This window comes from Hirundo rustica, assembly GCF_015227805.2.
Source record: "Hirundo rustica isolate bHirRus1 chromosome 1 unlocalized genomic scaffold, bHirRus1.pri.v3 SUPER_1_unloc_1, whole genome shotgun sequence".
Taxonomy (NCBI): Eukaryota; Metazoa; Chordata; class Aves; order Passeriformes; family Hirundinidae; genus Hirundo; species Hirundo rustica.
In genome coordinates, this window is record NW_026690164.1 from 303,499 (window position 1) to 322,376 (window position 18,878).

At 42.5% G+C, this 18,878-nt stretch overlaps 1 protein-coding gene across 4 annotated transcripts; it reads left to right on the forward strand.

Annotated features, from left to right (window-relative positions):
- The first annotated feature begins 2,710 nt into the window (after positions 1–2,710).
- On the forward strand, positions 2,711–18,049 carry THUMPD2 (THUMP domain containing 2). Of its 4 annotated transcripts, none has more exons than XM_040091390.2 (10): positions 2,711–3,788; positions 4,260–4,392; positions 5,542–5,957; positions 7,117–7,197; positions 8,578–8,630; positions 8,938–9,025; positions 9,586–9,657; positions 10,874–10,988; positions 12,670–12,787; positions 14,247–18,049. In XM_040091390.2, exons 1-10 carry the CDS (start codon positions 3,690–3,692, stop codon positions 14,560–14,562), a joined length of 1,491 nt encoding a protein of 496 aa, XP_039947324.1. In that variant the 5' UTR covers positions 2,711–3,689; the 3' UTR covers positions 14,563–18,049. The 4 variants fall into 4 exon arrangements, with proteins under 4 accessions (XP_039947324.1, XP_039947326.1, XP_039947325.1 ...); XM_040091391.2 differs by having other exon boundaries at positions 2,713–3,788; positions 7,117–7,194; positions 14,247–18,048; XM_040091393.2 differs by having other exon boundaries at positions 3,701–3,788; positions 4,292–4,392.
- Positions 18,050–18,878: the final 829 nt, after the last annotated feature.

Here is an 18,878-nt window from a genome sequence, read left to right on the forward strand (position 1 = left end):
TGTTTGTGGTGTTTTTTGGTGTTTTTTTTTTTTTTTTTTTTTTTTTTTTTGGTTGGTTGGTTGGTTGGTTGGTTTGGTTTGGGGTTTTTTTGTTTGTTTTGGGTTTTTTGTTTGTTTGTTTTTTTTGTTTGGTTTGTTTTTTATGAGAATATTATGAACATGGATTTAGTGTCATGGATTTGTATGGTTGTAAATGTTTCTTTGAGATATGACTTCAGTTTTATTAATTGTGAAAAATGCCAATCACTTGTTTTTAAAATTTTGAAAGTTTAATAGTAAATAAGATGGTTATAAAAATAGAATTAGAGTAAAAAATTGAACAATTAGGGTTGGGACAATACGAGACAATAAAAACAAAGTTACAGATGTCTGGGTGCCTCCCCGAGCAAAAAAGCTCCGGAGAAGGACCCCTGTTAACAATCTTAAAAGCATTCGCCTGTTGAATATTCATACATTTCATACATGATGCATAAATTCCACTCAAACAAAGAATTGTCTCTGGTTAGTGTCACTTTTTTTTCCTTTAATCTCTATGGCGTCTTCAGGGCTGAGCAAGGCAGGAGAAGTTGGTCTCTTCTGATAAGGAAGTAGTAAATTCCTTTTTCTCTGAAAGATTTACATTTTCCTGTGGCTGGTACATAAAAACTACATTTTAACTACAAAACTACATTTACCATACTATCAAAAATATTAATACAACATTAACAATCAATACAACATAATACATATAGTAAATATCTTGCGTAGAGCCATATAATATGCACTTTTCACATTAGTGAACTGGCATCTTTGGTCATGCAGGGATTTGGTTTGCAGATGTATGCTTCCATCACTGACATCATTCATTTTGTGTGGAAGTTTCTTTTATATAAAGAATTCTGACTCTTACAAAGAGGCTTATTCCTCTCAGCTTATGATTTTAAAGAAATTGCATTCAGTTTAGTTTTAAATGTTCGTTTAGGATTTCTCAAGGGACTCACTAATTACTTTAGGCTGTATTGTTTATGTCTAATGCAATACATTTATCTGCTTTATCCTGCTCAAAGAGACATAAAGTTGTGTGTGTGCACTAACCAGCAGATGCCAAAGTTCGGGTCTTGGTTGTGACAATTACTGCTGTGCAGTGTGGTTCTTCAGCCTTTTGGCATGATGGGTACCAAGATGGGGAAAGGCCATCTGTCTGGCAGCCCAACTAGTGAGGTTGGTGGAGTGCTGTTTCTGAGACTACTGGTTCAGTTTTCACCTCTATCCAAGTCCAAGTCTTACCAGTGACTTGAGCACTTAAATCTGATTAAAATATGATTTAGACAAACTTCCAGCTCTTGACTCTTGTGAGGGCCCTCTGCATACAGTGCTGTCCTGTGGATGGTGGTGATGAGAAGAACCCTTGTATTGTATGAGCTTCTGCTCAAGGTTCTAATTCTTTATTAATTTGATGTTTAAATTTTATTTAGAGAAGAAATTTTAACCTATTGTAGTGAAATTTTCTGGGTTGTTCAAATTTTTGGTTTTTCACTCTTCACTTAATATTGTTATGGTAGTGTTTAAAAAATGGTCCTGAACTGGGAGGAGGTGAACTATTACTTGAAACAGTATGTATAAACTCCATTCAGCATGACATACAAGTAGTGCATCACAGTCTGTTCAAATAATCTTAGGACTCTGAAATTTCTTATACTTTATAAGTCTGAAGGCTGAAACACTGCTCTTACTCCACTGCTTTGTGTCAACTGTAATGTCACATTTTTCAGGGGATTAAGTGAGGTAAATACCAGTGGCTAGCTTTTTAGTATATGCAATGGAATAGGAACTGTAAAGGAATACCATTTTGTATTGCAAGATAAGCAGCAAAACCGTGGATACTAACCTCAAATATACTGTTTTTATAACTTATTGATGCCTAATTTTACTCTAGTAAGGAAACCCCCCAGTTTCTTCACCTAGTCTACATTTCTGTTTACTGTCAGTTTATGCAAACCAGCATTTTTTCTTTTTTCATTTACTCAGGATATATGACACAAACCCTGAAAAAGCAAATATATTCCAGGTGGGGTATCTGAAATGTCTGAAGAATTACCAGTTGAAAAGCTGTATCCCCTACAGTTAGTCGCTTAAATCCATATTGCCATGTAAATGTCATCATAGTTACCTGGAAGAGAAAGCTTAATTTCACTATTAGAACAGTTTTGCATTCAGGTTTGTTTTATTTTTAAGATCCTGAATAGCAATAACTATTTTCCTGACAGTCTTTATTAAAATTTCAAACAATGTTAAAATATTCAGACATTGATAGTTATTGTTTCAATATACACTATACAATTTTAACTGTTTCCTATAATAGAGTCTCAAATCTTGAAGCAGAAAAAATAAAATAATTTAAGCAGTTTCAGAAGTGGAAGATCAAAACCTAAATTGTAGGGAAATTACAGTGGTCTGATACTGAAAAAGCTCCAAAAGTGTTCTGATTTTATTCTTCTTACAGGCTGACAAGCTGTAGCTGTAGCATTTATCTGACAACAGAAATGAAGACAGTGATTGCAAGATAAATAAAAATAGATCTGGCCTGAATGACTGGTGCCTCATATATTTGTGTTTGCACTGTCAGATGCACCTGTACCAAGCATTGGCCATATAAAAATATTTATATACTTTGAAGGAAACCGCAGTGCATATTAGCTCATGTTTCTCAACACTTTGTTGGCCATGCAGGCTGCTGCCAGTGTTCTCTCATTTGTCAGTGGCCTGTGCAGGGCCTGTGTACAGCACTGAGGGTGAACTACAAGGTTGATTTTTTTTTTTTCAGTAATCTCACACAGGCCTGCTAAACTTTAGGAATGGTACTAATAGTTTTTAGAGAATTACAGAAACACCGTCAGTGGCAGAGAATCTTTTTTGCACAGTAGCCTTAATAAACAGAGTATGTACCATACATAAAACTCTACAAAATGCACGCTTAAGCTTTTAAGCGTGAAATGCAGGTGTTTGCTGAGGTCCTTGCACCTCTGCAATGCTGTTTATGGGTGAAGGGTGTAAGGACCAACTCAAGAACTTTATTTTCTTTGCCTAAAGTCATAAACCTATTGTTCACAAACATAACATAACTCCTAGCTTTTCTTTTTTGCAAGATTTTTCTTTTTTTCCTTGGAGGAAAAATCACTACTGTACTGAATTCAGATCCTCGGTATTCTGCTGGCTGGTATCTGTCTTGTGTAATTTACTACATAGTGAATTTAGAGCTCTGAATAGATCTATTGGCCTGTCCTTTTTCCTCTGAAGTTGCAGGTCATGCCAAAACAGCTGTAACTTCCTACCGAAGTGTTTCTATACAATAGGAATGGGAATTATAAATTTACAATGAAAACAATCGTGTGTACTATATTGTATGTATCTGTATTATTTATATACAATCATCACTACACAGGACCAATTGTACAGAGAATAAAGCAATTGCAAATGCCTGAGCCCGCCCTGCTGAACAGTTGGTGACAAGTATCTTGTGCATTTCCGTATGGAAAATGCGTTTGTCCTGCACAAACAGCACGTACCGGTTGGGTAGCCGAAGGCTAAATAAAATACAACATAGGAAACAACACAAAACCCGGGGCTTTTAAATCCCGTTCCCGCCTGCCGGTCTGCTGCCGGGCACCGCCCCCGAGGAGGTTCCGCCGCACCAGCCCCGCCTCGCCAAGATGTCGTCGGCGGAGCCCGGGCGGTTCTTCTGCACGGCGGGCCGCGGGCTGGAGCCCTTCCTGGCGCGGGAGGTGCGGACCCGGCTCGGTGCCACGGAGGTGAGCGGGGAGCCGGAGCCGGAGCCCACGCGGGCGCTCCGGTCCGGGTGAGCGGGGGGCGGAGCCGGAGCCCACGCGGGCGCTCATGTCCGGGTGAGCCGGGAGCCGGAGCCCACGCGGGCGCTCCGGTCCGGGTGAGCCGGGAGCCGGAGCCCACGCGGGCGCTCCGGTCCGGGTGAGCCGGGAGCCGGAGCCCACGCGGGCGCTCCGGTCCGGGTGAGCGGGGAGCCGGAGCCGGAGCCCACGCGGCTCAGCAGGGAACGCGGCCGTGTGCGCTGCCCGCCCCGGAGCCCGGCGAGCACGGCCTGTGCTGTGCCGCCACCCGCGCGGGGGCTGCGGGGTCGGGGTCGGAGGGGCCTCCGCAGTGCGGGACCGTCCCCCGTGCGGAGCTGGGGCTGCGCTGCCCGCGGGCCTGCGGGAGGGGCTCACCCGAAGCCGCCCGCCCGGGTCCGACGGGTGTTCTCCCCGGAGGTGGACTGCGTCTCGGGAAAAGTGTTCTTCAGGGCGGCGGCGGTGCCGGGCGAGCTGCGGAAGCTGCGGTCGGGGGAGCGCCTGTTCCTGCTGCTGAAGAAGCACAGCCCGCTGACGGTGTCCGGGAACAGAGGTACGGCCCGGGACACGGGCTGCGCGGGAACGGGAAACCTCGTTTGAGTCCTGGTTATGAAATCTGAGGTGTTTATTTTTTTATTAGTGCCTGTAGTCCTTATTGACAGTAATCGAATCTGAAGTGTCGTTCACCCACGTGTGTTTTCAACACTTTTTTTAACCTGAAAAGGGCTTTTAAATTGTTTTCAATAGCTACCTTCCAGCCTGTATTCTGCCGGCGCTGAATGTATATGTGTATTTTTGAGACCCTCTCCCCCTGCCCAGTCCTAAGAAAGAGAACACCCCACCCAAAAATCAAAGTCAGTTTTGGATCTCTTGTGTTTATTTGAACAATAAGTCTTATTTTCTGTTAAACAAAGTGAATCCTGACCTTTATCTTGTGTAAATGTACTGTTAAGTACACAGCTTCCTTCTAAGTCTCAGCTGCTTGGGTCATCCTCCCTGTCACGTTAGAATGAGAATTTCAAGTTAGATGGATTGATATCTGTCTGCTGGTGGGTTTTATTTGGGAGATTAACTTCAGCTTTGAGGATGAAATTTGATCATGATTCTAAAATTTTAAGTGATAACTAGAAAGATTTTTTTTTTTTTCTTGAGGTATTGAATTGGCCTCTGTTCGTCATGCCTCTCTTGTAGCTAAGCTTAGGACTGCCCACGCATGCATGTGTTGCAGGGTTGAAGGCAGAGTGATGAATGGGAAGCAGACATTTTCTTTCTGAAAGAATAAACTTGTCTTTGCCTGAGATGACTTAAAGTAATTCATGTTTGTATCTGTCTTTCAATTCTGGAAAGTGTCCTGCATCTTTTAATCCTGGGGCAAGTGGTTTCTGGGGAGTTTGGCATGGTAGGCTGGTCCTCTGTCCCTGAGAATGACTTTCACAGGTGGTCCGGTTTTCTGCAGCTGCTGCATTCTTTTGCAGAATTCAACCCCTACCATGGTTTAGTCCTGGTTGTGCAGAGCTTGTAATCAGAGGGCTTCTGGTGGGTACATGGGTGCTGAGTGCTCAGCTGTGCCAGCTGCTGGTTTCTGGATTCACACACAATGAAATCTGAAGACAGTTGCTTTACAGCTGTTCTCAGTCCATAGGGAAATGAAATGCCAAGGCTGAAGTACTATACTGAAAACTGCTTTGCTTTTTTCTTCCAGGGAGAATGCTTCATGAGATTAAAAGCCTTGTCATTGAGGAACCAAAATACTGGCTGGATATTATCTCTGTTTGGAGAAAGCTTCATGGACATGAGGGGGAAACAGGTGATGTCTCTCAACAAAACACATTGGCTCTGAAGAGACAGTCAGAAGAAGAGACAAATACTGCAAGTAAAAGGCAGAAAATGGAACAAGTAAGAGCAGTTGTGGCTGAGGAATGTCAGGTGGAAGCTGGAGGGACCTGTGTGGCACCAGAGAGAACAAGCAATCAGGAGTGCTGGATTGAGAGCAAGATTTCCTCAGAATTCCCTTCCAAAGGCAGTGGAGAGAATCCTTCTGTGAATGAGAAGCTTAGCTTCAGTTTCAGAGTGTCTTGTCGTTGTAGTGGAGCGATTGCCAAAATACTTACTTCACAGGTATGCTGAAGTATCTGTGTTTTAAAAGAATTCAACAAAGGTGAACAGAGATGTGTAGTTTGTCATTTCAGTTGTGCTTGTTCTGGAATAATAAACTAATGTAAAGTTTTTCTGTATCTTCTCAAAAAGCCCTTAACCTGCATTCACCTTAAACAAGTGGAAGTACAAATGCTGTTTTTAACTTCTGTGCACTATTACTCTTAATGTTTTTCAAATCAGTAACTTTTATTGAGGATAAGCAAAGGTAAGAGTTTGAAGTTTCTGGGCCTGTGGAAGCTGAGGAGTGATTGGGTAAGTTTACAGCTACTTAAAGTGCCATTGCAAGGAGCGTGGAGCCAGACTCCTCTCAGTTGTGGCAGGCAGTCTCGAAGAAGGGGTAAAAGCCAGAATTTGCAGCTTCTGGTTGGGTATTGGGAAGAACTTGTTCTTCAGGAATGCTACCCTAGGAGTCGTCTTGGGGGAGGCAGAGCTTGGTCCTTGGAAAGGAATAGTGGCATACAGACCTCCAGGGGTCTGTTCCATTCAGCCCTCTTCCCATCTGTGTAGGTTTCTCTTACTTGAATGTAACAGTAGCTTAGATTTTTTTCCTATTAAAGCTGGTATCTTGGTGAGAGGAGACGCAAGCCTACCTGCAAGGGTGTTTGCCTAAATTTGTGCTATGTTTGAACTTAGGCTCTGAAGGTAATCAGAGCTTTCTATATGTAATGAAGGCATTAAAATTGTGAGTTGTAGTTGTACATTTGCAGGTTTTCTGTTGGGCAATCTGCCATAGAGCCATTGGAAGTATTTTGTGCATGTGATTAAGAATTCCAGAATTGTGGCAATCACAGAATATTCTGAGTTGGAAAGGACCCACACACAAGGATCAAATCGAAATCAAGGGAATATCTTGTTGTCACTTGGTCAGGACTTGAACTTTAGCCTCTCTCGCTCCAGTTGAGCATTGGTTGTTTGCCATCTGGTGTGTTTGCTTTGCCCCTCACTCAACTGCTCTGCCCTGTTGTACCTCTTCTGGAGTGAATTTTGTGAGTTGTTCTCTTAGGCATAGAGTCTTTCTTTTCTCGGGAATTTCTGAGGATTGCGTGTCCAAGGCTGTGATCTGCAGTTTTCCAAATTCTGTGGGTTTTTTATTGCCTTTGACTGTTCTTCCCCCTTGTAGGAGATCGGAAGAGCCATTGGTATCACGCTTGTGAAGCAGTACGGGTGGCGTGCTGATCTGCGGGACCCTGATCTGGAGGTAGTGGTACTTGTCTGCCTGTTGATGCTTCCAGAATCACCCCTGGCACATTTTGTTTTGTTCTCTGCTCCCTTTGTGCATGGGACCATGGCCTCTCCCTGCTGGTCTTTCTGCTGCTGAATTTACCTGGAAATCAGCTGGTAGTGCTGAGCAAAGCACGCATGTGTCCCTTGTGCGTGTGTGTGTGCTTTCCAGAGCTCTGGAATAAACACCAGCCTGGCTGCATGGGCCTGCATGGGAGGGGAAGGATCCACAGGGAAGGTGTTTCAGAATCCAGCACTCTTCCAGACTGCTGGACTCTGTGTGAAAGTGGAAATCACCTGAGCCATGGAGCATCTGTGACCTCTGAAGGGGAAATGAACAAGCAGCAAGGGCATTCTCAAGGAGCTGGACTTGAGAATGCTGTTTGTGGAAGAGCTTCCTCCAGGCCTTGTCTGTGACAAACAACTCCATTAAGTGCACCCTTGCTGGTGCAGCTGCCTGGAGACCTTCCAGAGGGCTCCTTGCTCTTGACAAGCTGCTGCTCTATCCCTGCGCTTGGATTGTGCAGGCTGCTCTCAGCACTGATGCTGAGAGATCTGAGACCTGTAGAAACTCTTGAGTTAATTTACTGGCACTGGTTTTCCCACACTGAGCATTATGTACAGCTTTGTTGGGGCTCATATGGACCTCCTGTTCCTGCCCAGATTTTTGCTCTGAAGCTATTCAAGTGCTGAGGACTGAGATTTTTCAATAGCATCATGTTTCCCTTTGTGCTTTCTGGGGGCAGGGATTGCAGTCATGCAGGACCTGCTGGGGAACTCAGTCTTTTGGGATGCTCTCTATGGGACAGCAGAAAAATTTCTTTTAGCTACCTACATTTCTGGAAGGATTACTTATACTTTAAGATTACATAACTTCTTAACAATTCTAACTGAATTGCCCCTTAGTGGTACTAGTGGGGGTAATGGTGGGGTTGGTTGTTGTTGTTGTTTGTTTCGGGTTTTTGTTTGTTTGGGGTTTCTTTTGGTTTGGTTGGTTATATATTTACTTTGTTGCTACTATACAGTGAATAATATCCTCCCACTTGTAGTAAATGGAATTATAACTAAAAATTCCCATACTGTGTTAAGGAAGAATAGGCCCCCTTATAAGTTCAAGTGCTTGCTGGTGGATTCCTGCCTGACAAAATCCCCTTCAGCTTGCTTAACCATGAAATCATCTTTAAAGTGGCATTCAGATTATCTAGTTGGATTTCTTCCAAGTAATTATTATTGTTTATAGTACGCATTTTTGTTCTTAAAAAATGAGATCAGATGTTTCTAGAAGCATCTGTGTCTGGTTTATTGTCGTGTCAGTTTGAGACTTTAAAATGATGGGGCTGTTCTTTCTTTCCTCTTTTAGATCTTTGTACATCTTAATGACATTCAGTCTGTGGTGGGGATTCCTCTTTTCAGGTAAGCATTCTCCCCACCAGATTTGTCATGGCACTATCAGAACAGGCAAGATTTGTAAATCTTGCTGTCCACCATGAGTATTTATCTTTTGGTTTGGTGATCACTGGTTGTCAAATCAGTCTTGTGAACTGCCTGGATCTTAAGTGAACACACAGACCAGACTTTGCAGTGAGTTACGGTTAAAAACGGACTTCTCTGTTTCTCAGTAGATCTGTCCAGTTCATTTGTTCTTTGACGTTACACGGGCTTTTCTGGGTGGTTCTGTTGTTTTAGTTAATTTTTTTGTTTTGTTTTGTGCTGTCTACAGGCTTCCATTGGCAAACAGAGAGTATATCAAAACAGCAGGACTGCGGTCAACAGTTGCATGGGCCATGGCATCTCTGGCTGAAATCAGTGTCAGTGAATGTTCCTTGCAAAGAAATGGAGTCCTGAATGAAGGGGAGGGGGATGCTGCTTATGGGGACTGGAGCTGGACACTGTGAAGGAGTGTGGTGATTTTAATGCCCCATTTTCTAGTGCATGTGGACAGATGAGAGCATGCTGTCACCTGCTGTTCAGCCACGTATCCAGTGTAATTCCAGGTGCTTCTCAACAGAGCTGTTAGTCCTTGTACAGATATATGTCTAAGTGGCAAGATTTTTTCCCTGTCCAGTAAAAAAATGTTATTTTCCAAGGAAATGTGATCTCTTTTCACAGACTTAATTTGGTACTGATACCTGTCTGCAGTCCACTTGTACTGTTTCCTCCTGAATGTCACCTCAGAGCTGTCTGTAGTGCAGCTTTTGGTGCTTTCTACTATATTCCCTTACAAGCGAATTCCCTTTGGCCTGCGATTACCAGTGATTGTTGTTAACCTATGCTGGATTCAGTGGGATTATGTACATTCCTTTGTAAGATTTGTCCTGAGTAAGGAGTCTGTCTTGCCTGGGATGCAGTAACACCTCTGTTTCTCTAGGCTGGTGCCCTTGTGCTGGATCCCATGTGTGGACTAGGAATGATACTACTGGAGGCTGCCAAGGAGTGGCCTGTAAGTATCCCAGTCACAGCTGGCTGGATCTTTGCAGAGAAACTGGTAATTGTGATATGCGAGAGTTGAGAGTGTTCTCTCACACAAAGTCCTGTACCAGGGTTAAAAGATGAACGGAACTTGTAGCTTTTTGATCTTTAGAGATGTTTAGTCAGTTTATCTCAAGGTCTGCATGTTGCTAACACCTAGCTTAACACACTGGAAAACACAGCTGGCAGGAATGCCAGCCAGAGAATTCCAAGGTCTTTTAAGTTTCTAGTCCAGTTAACTCTTAAAACATACTATATTTACAGATTTGTACCAATAATCGCTACCTATTCTAAACACGCAATTTCTGCATCAAACCCATTCTACCAATATCTCTGTGCCACCGTCACAGCAGAAAATGGAGTAGAAGAAGATGAGACACTGCCCAAAATCCTCCATCTTGCTCTCATCTATCTCCATACTAAAAACCTAAAATTACAAATTTTCACCCCGTGACAAAGTAAACTACTATTTATTTCAAATCTTCATTGTTTTTAATTAATCTCTAAGTGTTGGAAGTTTTTCCCATGGACTAAGGTCAAAGGCAGTGCTTTCCTGGGGTCCCAGCCAGGGTCTCAGACCTTCCAGGGCAGTTCGAGGGATTTTCCATGTGCCCTGGACTCCAACAGTGATACAGGATTTTCTCTCTACCAGTTAGGCTGAAGTCCATTACTGGAAAGGTGAAACCAAACCAATCTTTCTTGGCAGCTGCTAAAAGCGTTTTAGTAGGATCGTTCCCCCCAGTGAGTGTGTCCTGCAGGGCCCTATTGAGTCACACTGCAGGGTTTGTGTGAGGCAACCATGGACTTGTAAAGCTTTCTGGGCTTATCCTGTGTTGGAGTCCAGGAACGAGCCCCAACAATCCTGGGATTGGAGGAGTCAATGTGATGGGACAGTCATCCGCATTAGAGGCAGTAGGGCTGGCTGTAGCTATCTGTTAGGACATGCTATTATATTTCTGTAATTTCAAGTGTCTTGAGCAGACCAGAACATTAAAAGAGTGAAGACAGCACATACTTCTTACATTCCTCCATCCTCTGGATTGTGAATTGCTCTGTGTAACAATAGCAGATGTCCCAGAAAGGTGGTTGTCTTGCAAGAGCTGTGCAACAAGGCAATTCTGAGATGGGTTTATAAAATAAATAACCCAAGCATTAACAAAATTACTTTTCTCTTTCTCTCTGAACAGGAAGCCTGTTACTGGGGTGCTGATATAAGTGATTCACAGTTAGAGGGTGCAGATGGGAATATTAGAACTGCAGGCTTAATGGATAAGATTGAACTGCTTAAAGCTTCTGTGAAAGGTATGTCTGTAGACTTTCCAAGTGAATTTTTCTGTGTTTCTAGGATTGTACGGGAAATATAGGTTCTCTGTAGGTGGTATGTTGTAGTGCCAACTCCCAGTAAATAAATGGGTGATGACTCTGTAGTGCCAGTGAAGAGATAATTATTTCTTCTTCCTCCCTACTGCCTGCACCTGAGACCTTCGGTAAGAATTAAGTCAGAAGAAGACAATAAAAATTGTAATTGTCTGGCGTGGATAGTAGTTGTCTCTCTTAATGGCACATGTGTGAATACCACAGAGTATGTACCATGTGAGAGTTCTTTGTATCTTAATGGAACACAGCCAGGACAAATCCAAATAAAATGCAACCTGCAACTTAAATTTATCAGGTGAGCAATGGTGAGGACTCATCTAGCAAAGCTGAGTTGTTCATGTTTTGCAGTAGGAGTATTTTGGATGATGATGCCTTTCTCCTGTAAGAGGGAATCTGTTTGCCCTTAATTAACAAGCTGGTCTGCAGAGAAGGAATAATTTCATGACCTTATTCTGGACCTCAAAGTGTGAGGCTAAATTATCCCTATATGAAGTACATGACAGGCAAGCTGCCTGTTTTTCCCTGTGCATGAGTGATGAAGTGTGCATATTTTTTACGTTGCAGTATTTATTTCTTAGCGAAATGGTAAGAAATATTATTTATTTTTTTATAAAAATGTAGGTTTATTTCTCACTTAAAAGCTGTGTTTGACCTTGGGTGTCAGGTTTTCTAAATTGAACAAGTAGATGGTGTCTTCTTCACTGGTCAAACACTATTATTTCTGCATGTCTTGAGCAGGACTGTAGGTGAAGTGTCCTTTCATTTGCAGATAAAAGTGATACTCAGTTGTTGTGCTGCAAGTGTTGACCCAAGAATGGTCCAGGCAATATCTCCAGCTAGTTCTAGAAAAGTTGGCTTAGAATTTCAGCAGAGTTTAGGTGGGGAGGGACTACTGGAGGTCCTTAATCCGGTTGTCTGCTCAGGGCTGTGTCTGGTCAGTTTTGAGCACCCTGAGGGATGGGAGATGCACAGGGTCTCAGGAAGGATCTCAGCCTGGCATGCACAGCCTGGCATGTGGCCGACCTTCATCACCACAGGTGCAGTGCTGCATCTTCATCTGGGGAACTGACCTTTGCTGGGATACAGAAACACTAAGGCGACACTTCAAAGACTCTAGCTCTGACAGAATCCAAGTGATTCTGGCTGTAACCAGATTCCTGGGAGGAGAAAAGGGGGATGAAGAGGAATTTGATGTGGGTTCCTTGCCATTCATACATGTGCACTTGAACATTTGCACTAAGTGCTCACAAACTTAGTTCTTCTTCTGTATTTTGCTAAATTATTTCCATGTTTAAGATGTACTGTGTGTTGAGATGCTGCAGTTAATTTGGACCCTGTAGTGCCCTATAGGAGAGTCTTGCTGCAGGGTCAAACATCAGGAGCAGGGAATCTGCAAACCAAGCGATGCTGTCATGTTTGTCTCTTCCCAGTCTGCAGAGGGCTGGTGGCTCCATAGTGTTTTTTGTGAGGGCAACTGCAGAAGGAGCTGTGAATCTGGGTGCATAACCCAAAAAGAGTTGGCAGACAGTGTTGAAAGGGGAATGGGAACATAGCTGCTGTGCATTTTTCAGACAGTCAGAGATAAAGACCTGTCTTTATTCTGCAGCATTGCCACTGCCTTCAGAAAGTTTTGACAGCGTTATTTCGGATATTCCATTTGGGAAAAAGTTCAAGATCACAAATGATGCTCAGATCCTACCAGATATTCTCCAGGAAATGGAGAGGTATGTGTGGCCTTTGACAAGCTTGGGATTTGATGTAAGTGCCATGACGGTTTGTGATCTAAGTATTCAGTCAGCTTCAGATTTGCTTTATTCCAAACTTTCTCCAGCTCTGTAGTGTGACCCTGTGCAGGCTGTGGAAGTCTCAGCCCTTTGCTTGTCCATTAGAAACTGTTGTATTGTGTTTGGCCAGCTGTGAGTGCCGATGGCAGTGCAGGCTGCCAAGGAATGATCTTACGTGAGCCATGCTCACACATGCTCTTTGCAAGGCATGATAGTGAAATATTTCTGAGCCACACTCAAAAGTGTGGCAGAAAGGAGAAAGAGGAGAGGCCTATCTGGACAAAGTTAAAGCATGGCCAGGTAAAGAAAGTGATAATCCTTTTTCAGTTTGATGCCCACTTGTATAAAATCGTAGGCTTTCCCTTTTGAGGTCACAGCTGAGCTTTGACCAGCCAGCCTTGACAGGAAGGATCTCAGGCTAGAAAAAGTGGCATGTGTTTTCCTTGCCATCCAGAAACGTCTCACTAGCAGCCTGGTCTGATTTTAGGTGTGTCCGTTCATCTCTCACGGTGTAATTTTGTGGCAGAGTTGAGCCAAGCTAATAGGTGGGCTGCTTCTAACAGACAGTTCAAGGATCTTCCCCTCTACTTCTTGCCTGAAAAAAAGCTCTTTCTCTAGGACTGGTCTTCAGTGGGTGTTGATCTCACTTACCCAATGCAGGAATGCGGTGAGAAGGTGGCGTGGCTCCACAGAATGGTGTGGCAATCTTACTGTGCTTGTCTTCGGCCTTATTTGCTCTATTGGTCCATCCTAAGCAAAATATTCCCTTGGAAGGTGGAGATGAGGAAGGGACCATTACCATGAGAGCCCCCTCAGTAAAACTGGTCAAACTACTTGTAAACTTAGTCAGGACAGTATTTTTTTCCCCTCTTTCAAAGCGAAGTGTAATGTTTGGACATACACCTAGAAAAAATAATTACAAACAATGGTTAATTTTCCTCTGCTTCCTGAGTTTGAAAACCATTAAGGATCAGTGGAACAGGGAAAGGGCAGACCTTTTGAAGTTTCCAAAAGGAAGAGCCAGTTTCAGAATTACCCTACTAACCTGAGAAGCCCTTGCTGCACTGGGAGGCTGTTCCTTTGCAGTCTCCAAAAACGCTAAGCTTGATGGTGGTAAAAAGTGAGTCCATCTTCCCTGCTAACTCAGCAGAAAGAACTGCTGACATCACAAATGTTGTGGAGTCAGGACAGGGCCTGTTCTCCCATTTAGAAAGAGGTGTGAAGATACGAGATTTAAATTCCTTGTGGAGATGCAGCTCGCTAAGTTGAGGCATGACACACTCAGGTGTTTTATTGAGTGCAGGTGGCATCTGAAGTGTCAGCAGTGTTGTGTTCTGCACTGGCAAAGGGATGCCAGGAAGGATCAACACCTAACCTTTCTTTTTCCTGTGACTGCTAGAGTGCTTCGTGTTGGAGGGACTCTTGTGTTGCTGCTGAGCCAGGAACTCCGCAGATGTGTGGATGGCTTGACCAAGCGTGCTGGAGGCGACTCTGCTGAGGCCTCTGCTGACGGCGACAGCGGAGCAGCCCCTGCTCCCAGTGTGGATGGCAGTTCTTCCTCCTTGGCACAGGGTGGTGGAGAATCCGTTCTCAGCAGACATTTCGGGTCTCTGGTGCCAGAGGGTGTCTATGCCGTTAGCCTGGGGAAGACTGATGCTTTCATACACAAATACAGGAAGGTGTCTGCTCCTGGGAGCTGTCTGGGCCTGGGCTGAAGGGAATTGAATCCTGAGACGCTTCAGGAACAGCACAGCAGGACTCGGAACCCTGCTGATGCGGACAAAACCGGTGCCATCCATTACATTTCCTCACATTCTTTGGATGTCCTTGGATGTGCTTTTCTCTCTTTGGTTTTTAGGAGAGATGGAAGATGCCTACCACTGCTTCAGACAGTTCTACTGTATTGCATACAATGAAATAGGATATAGTATTTTGTAATGAGGTAGAGTCCTTAAATTCTTGCTTAGGCAAAGCTTCTCAGTATTGGGGAGAGTTTCCATGGGAGAGAAAGTCTTTGCTTGCAGAACTGCAAACCCAGATGTGGTAGCCCATGATCTTTGGGCTGTCCACTCCAGCTAATAATTTTAAAGTAATATTTAAGCTACAGCTTTGTCTGTTCTAACTGTTCTCAATGTTCAGATTGTTCTTAGGTGGAGAATAGGCGAGCCACCTGAGTTGCTGAGAAGGAAGGGAGCACAGAAGGGGAAAGAAGCAGCACTTGACAGTCAGTTGCAACAAGTCCCTGGCCCCTGAGCCTCGAATGTTTTGTGTGCCTGGGTCCTCCCTGCTCCTGCCTCTCCCCCTCTCTCCCCCACTGTTGTGACACATTTTTTTCTTCCCTGTACCTTTTCTTTTCTCTTGATTCTTCTGTCTTGTCAAAATAGGGCCTTTAGAACTGTATGAGCCTTAAATAAAGGGCCCAAGGCAATACTGAAATCACTCTCTCCTCTGGGTTTTAGCATCCTTTGTACAAAGGCTGAGAGCAAAAAACAAAAATCATTGCACATTTTCTCTGAGAATTATACATAAAGACTTCTCACTGCTTTCCTAATCCATGCCAATCTGCAGGAACACCAGAAGTCTTTTGGAAAGATAAGGTTAGGATGAAACACTAAATACATTTCTATATGCTCTATGTCAAGGTTTTGACTGAAGATCACCTTAAAGAGCAGAGTTGGGTATGTTATTTTGTTGACTTCACAGTTTCTTTCAAATGTTTTTACTGAGAAAAGTATAAAATGGGAATATATTTGTATTTTCAAATGCACTTTTCTGTCCTAAAATATCTTGTCGTTACTAATGTATATTTTTGCAGCTGTGCAGTCTACGATAGACTTTCTTTTGAAACTCAGCAGCATTTTGGACTAAAGCAAACTTCGTTATGTAAGGGTAGGTTTGGGGTGGGGGGGGGTGTTTTTGTTCTGGTTTTGTTTTAGTTTCATTTGGCTTTTTTTAACATTGAGCGTATCAAAGAAGAATGTGTAATTGTATTTTGAAAATGTTACCTTTTTAAAAACAATTACTTTGGACTCAGGTTAACTATATTTTTCTAGAGTGGTTCAACATTCATCAGCCATTGTACTTACGAAAACATTTAGAAATATCTTGGTGAAAATTTTTGCTTGGTGTTTTAGAAGAAAACAGCTTAGGCCACATTGTGCTGCCCACACCCTACTCTGAGACATTTGTTGCCTTACACATGAGATAAGGAAGCACGATTTTGTGTTGTTTCATCAAGTTCTTTGTGTGTATTTTAGTGCATTTACCTGTGTGCTAGGGCTATTTTGGTCCTTTTTTGTTGTTGTTGTTTTCTATGAAAGCTGGTTTTTCTAGCCTTGCAACACCAACAAAAAAGGAATGTAGATGGCACTTGAAGTGCTAATTGTCGCATTGGCCCTCACTGTTTGTATGTGCTACATTTTTAGAGACGATGAACCGATGGCTTCAGGCCATTGCTTTTTTGGAGTTTGATGTTTTGTGGTTTACAGTGATGAGGCCTGAAAATAATGACGTGTGCCCTGTAGTCATACCAACACTGAAAATTTTGCAGATGTTCCCTCTAGGTTTCTTTGGTGCTGAACTACAGACACATTTAAAAAGTACCAAAACCTCCCCATTCTATGGAAAAACACGTACCAAAGAAACATCTATGTGTGAAATTCTGAGACTTACTTTAAAAATAGATTAATTCTTCTGTAATCACTCAGACCATGTGTTATATATCACAGTAGTACAAAAATAAGAGCTGTTCTTTACAAAACTTTTCTGAGGAATGACAAGCAAAGTTTTCTATATTTTATTAAAGCAAGTCAACTACAAATAAAAATAAATATGCACTTTTACATCAGTACTCCAAAATACGAAGATATATGCAGCTGATTAGAGACAACTTTTGGAAGAAATTAGAAGTGAACCCAGACCTTTGCAAATATTTTTTTCTTGTACCATATACACTCTATAAACTGGATACATTAAAATTATATTTTTGCAACAGTGCAGTTACGGTAATTCACTGTATTCACAGAATATACAAAAACAAACGAATTAGATTCTGAATACATTTTGGTATTGGATAAATTCTGTGTTATATATGCAAGAATATAATTTTAAATGTTAATTGCTATTATGTTGTCTTAATTATTTTAGCTTGAGAAATACTAGGTTAAAACTGATTTATCAGGGATTTTACAGTCAAGAGCTGTAATTTAATCAGAAGTGAGGTAATTACAGATAGATCCCAAGCTGTGTGTTAACAGCTTGAATTAGTCTTCTTTGAACAGCAGATTGTGAGACATACTTGGTTTGTTACACATTGCTATTCAAAATATCCTAGTATTAAATGTAGATAGTAATGTTATTACTGGTGCACCGTGCTTCTTTTAACTGTCCACATCATCAGATCTGAAATAAATACAGAATTCCTGCTCATAGTCATTTATGTATTAAAACCTGTAAAGTTTCTCATTTTTGTATATAGAAAAAATTACTAATTTGCATATAAATAGATTTAAAAATAAAAATATATCTATTCTGTACAAGATTTTAGCATATAAGAAATTACATGGAGGCCCCTTTTGGAGGAGGGCTGTACAGATGTAAATGGCAATATTAAAGCAGCATGCTGCTGTCTGGACTAGTTTGATTCATTTTATGCCTTCTTTGGGGGCGAGTAAAAAGGGAGGGAGTTGGAGTCTGGGAGGTGATGATGTAATTTGGGGCAATTGTCCTGGGGTGACTTTATGATGTTTGTATTCCCATTCTTCTGTTTAGCCCCGAAATAAGTTCTGCACCTTTAAGACTGGTTCCAAGAGCAAAGGGGGTGGAAAAAGCAGCACACAGTTTGTTTTCAGAAACTGCACTCGCTCCCCCCCATTCTGCTCCTGGATGGCGTTGTCTATGGATGGACAACGAGAGAGCTCTCCTTTGCTTTTGAGTTAGTTTTTAGGTAGCTGTGGCAGAGAAATTCCCTGAACTGTGTTGTTGGGTTTTTTTCTTGGAACTGTTTAAACCTGTTCTGGACTGAAAACCCAGAAAAATCCCTTGAGCTCACTGGGGCCCAGGATGGCATTTTGCAGCACCAGAGGGACTGAGAAGGGACTGGGCAAGCTGAGCTACAACCCACAGCAAGGACTATCTCAAATTTGCCATCTCTCTTCAGAACAGCAAAAGCTTTTATTTTTTAATATTATTCTTTTTTTTTTAATGCTTGTGAACACTTTGCTTGTTGAATTAACAGTTTTTTTCCACTTTTCTCTAAGGAGTTTTTTTCCCAAACCAGCTCAGGGAGGGGCTGCTTGAATTTACCTTCTAAGAAGACCCCATTTGGAGGTTTCCTCCCAGAATTTACCCTAAACCAGGACAGCACCCCACTGTCACTGGGAGAGTGATGTCTGGAGCTGTTAAGTTACCTGCAGCACTCTGACTTTTGTCCTGACTTTCTTTCTGATGCAGATGGATTCAATCTGTGGCAGAGTGCCCCATCCTGGTGGAGGGGGTTCCCCTGAGAAGGTTTGGTCACTGTTCAAGACTAGAATCACGTATTTCACATTTATTGGCACTCCAGTGCAGGCCACCGACACGAACAGTTTCAAACGAGTGATTCCCCTGCTATTTCCCCCCGAGAGCAGCTGGAGCCTCCAGGCCGGGCTGAGGGAGCAAACACTTGGGGGTGACACAGCTCCACACTGAGAGTACTTGGGGACAATGTATAGCTTTGTCCTGGATTTTTTTTTTTTTTTTTTTTTTTTTTTTTTTTTTTTTTTTTAGCTTTCTACAAGGTTTCAGTCATGGACTTGGTGAAATATAAATGGTAAGGACTGAAATCATGAGGGGCTGGCAAGTTACAGGCTTCAAAGATAACTTTTTTTAAATAGCTGTGAGACTTATATCTTGAATTTGGGACTCTCTTTTTTGGCCAACTGTATTGTAAGAAGACTTATTTTAAAGTAAGCTGCTCCAATAATGAATTTATGGTACAAATACCCTCTAATGTCAGAAGGTTAAAGCACTTAAACCAACATGGCACCTTGTT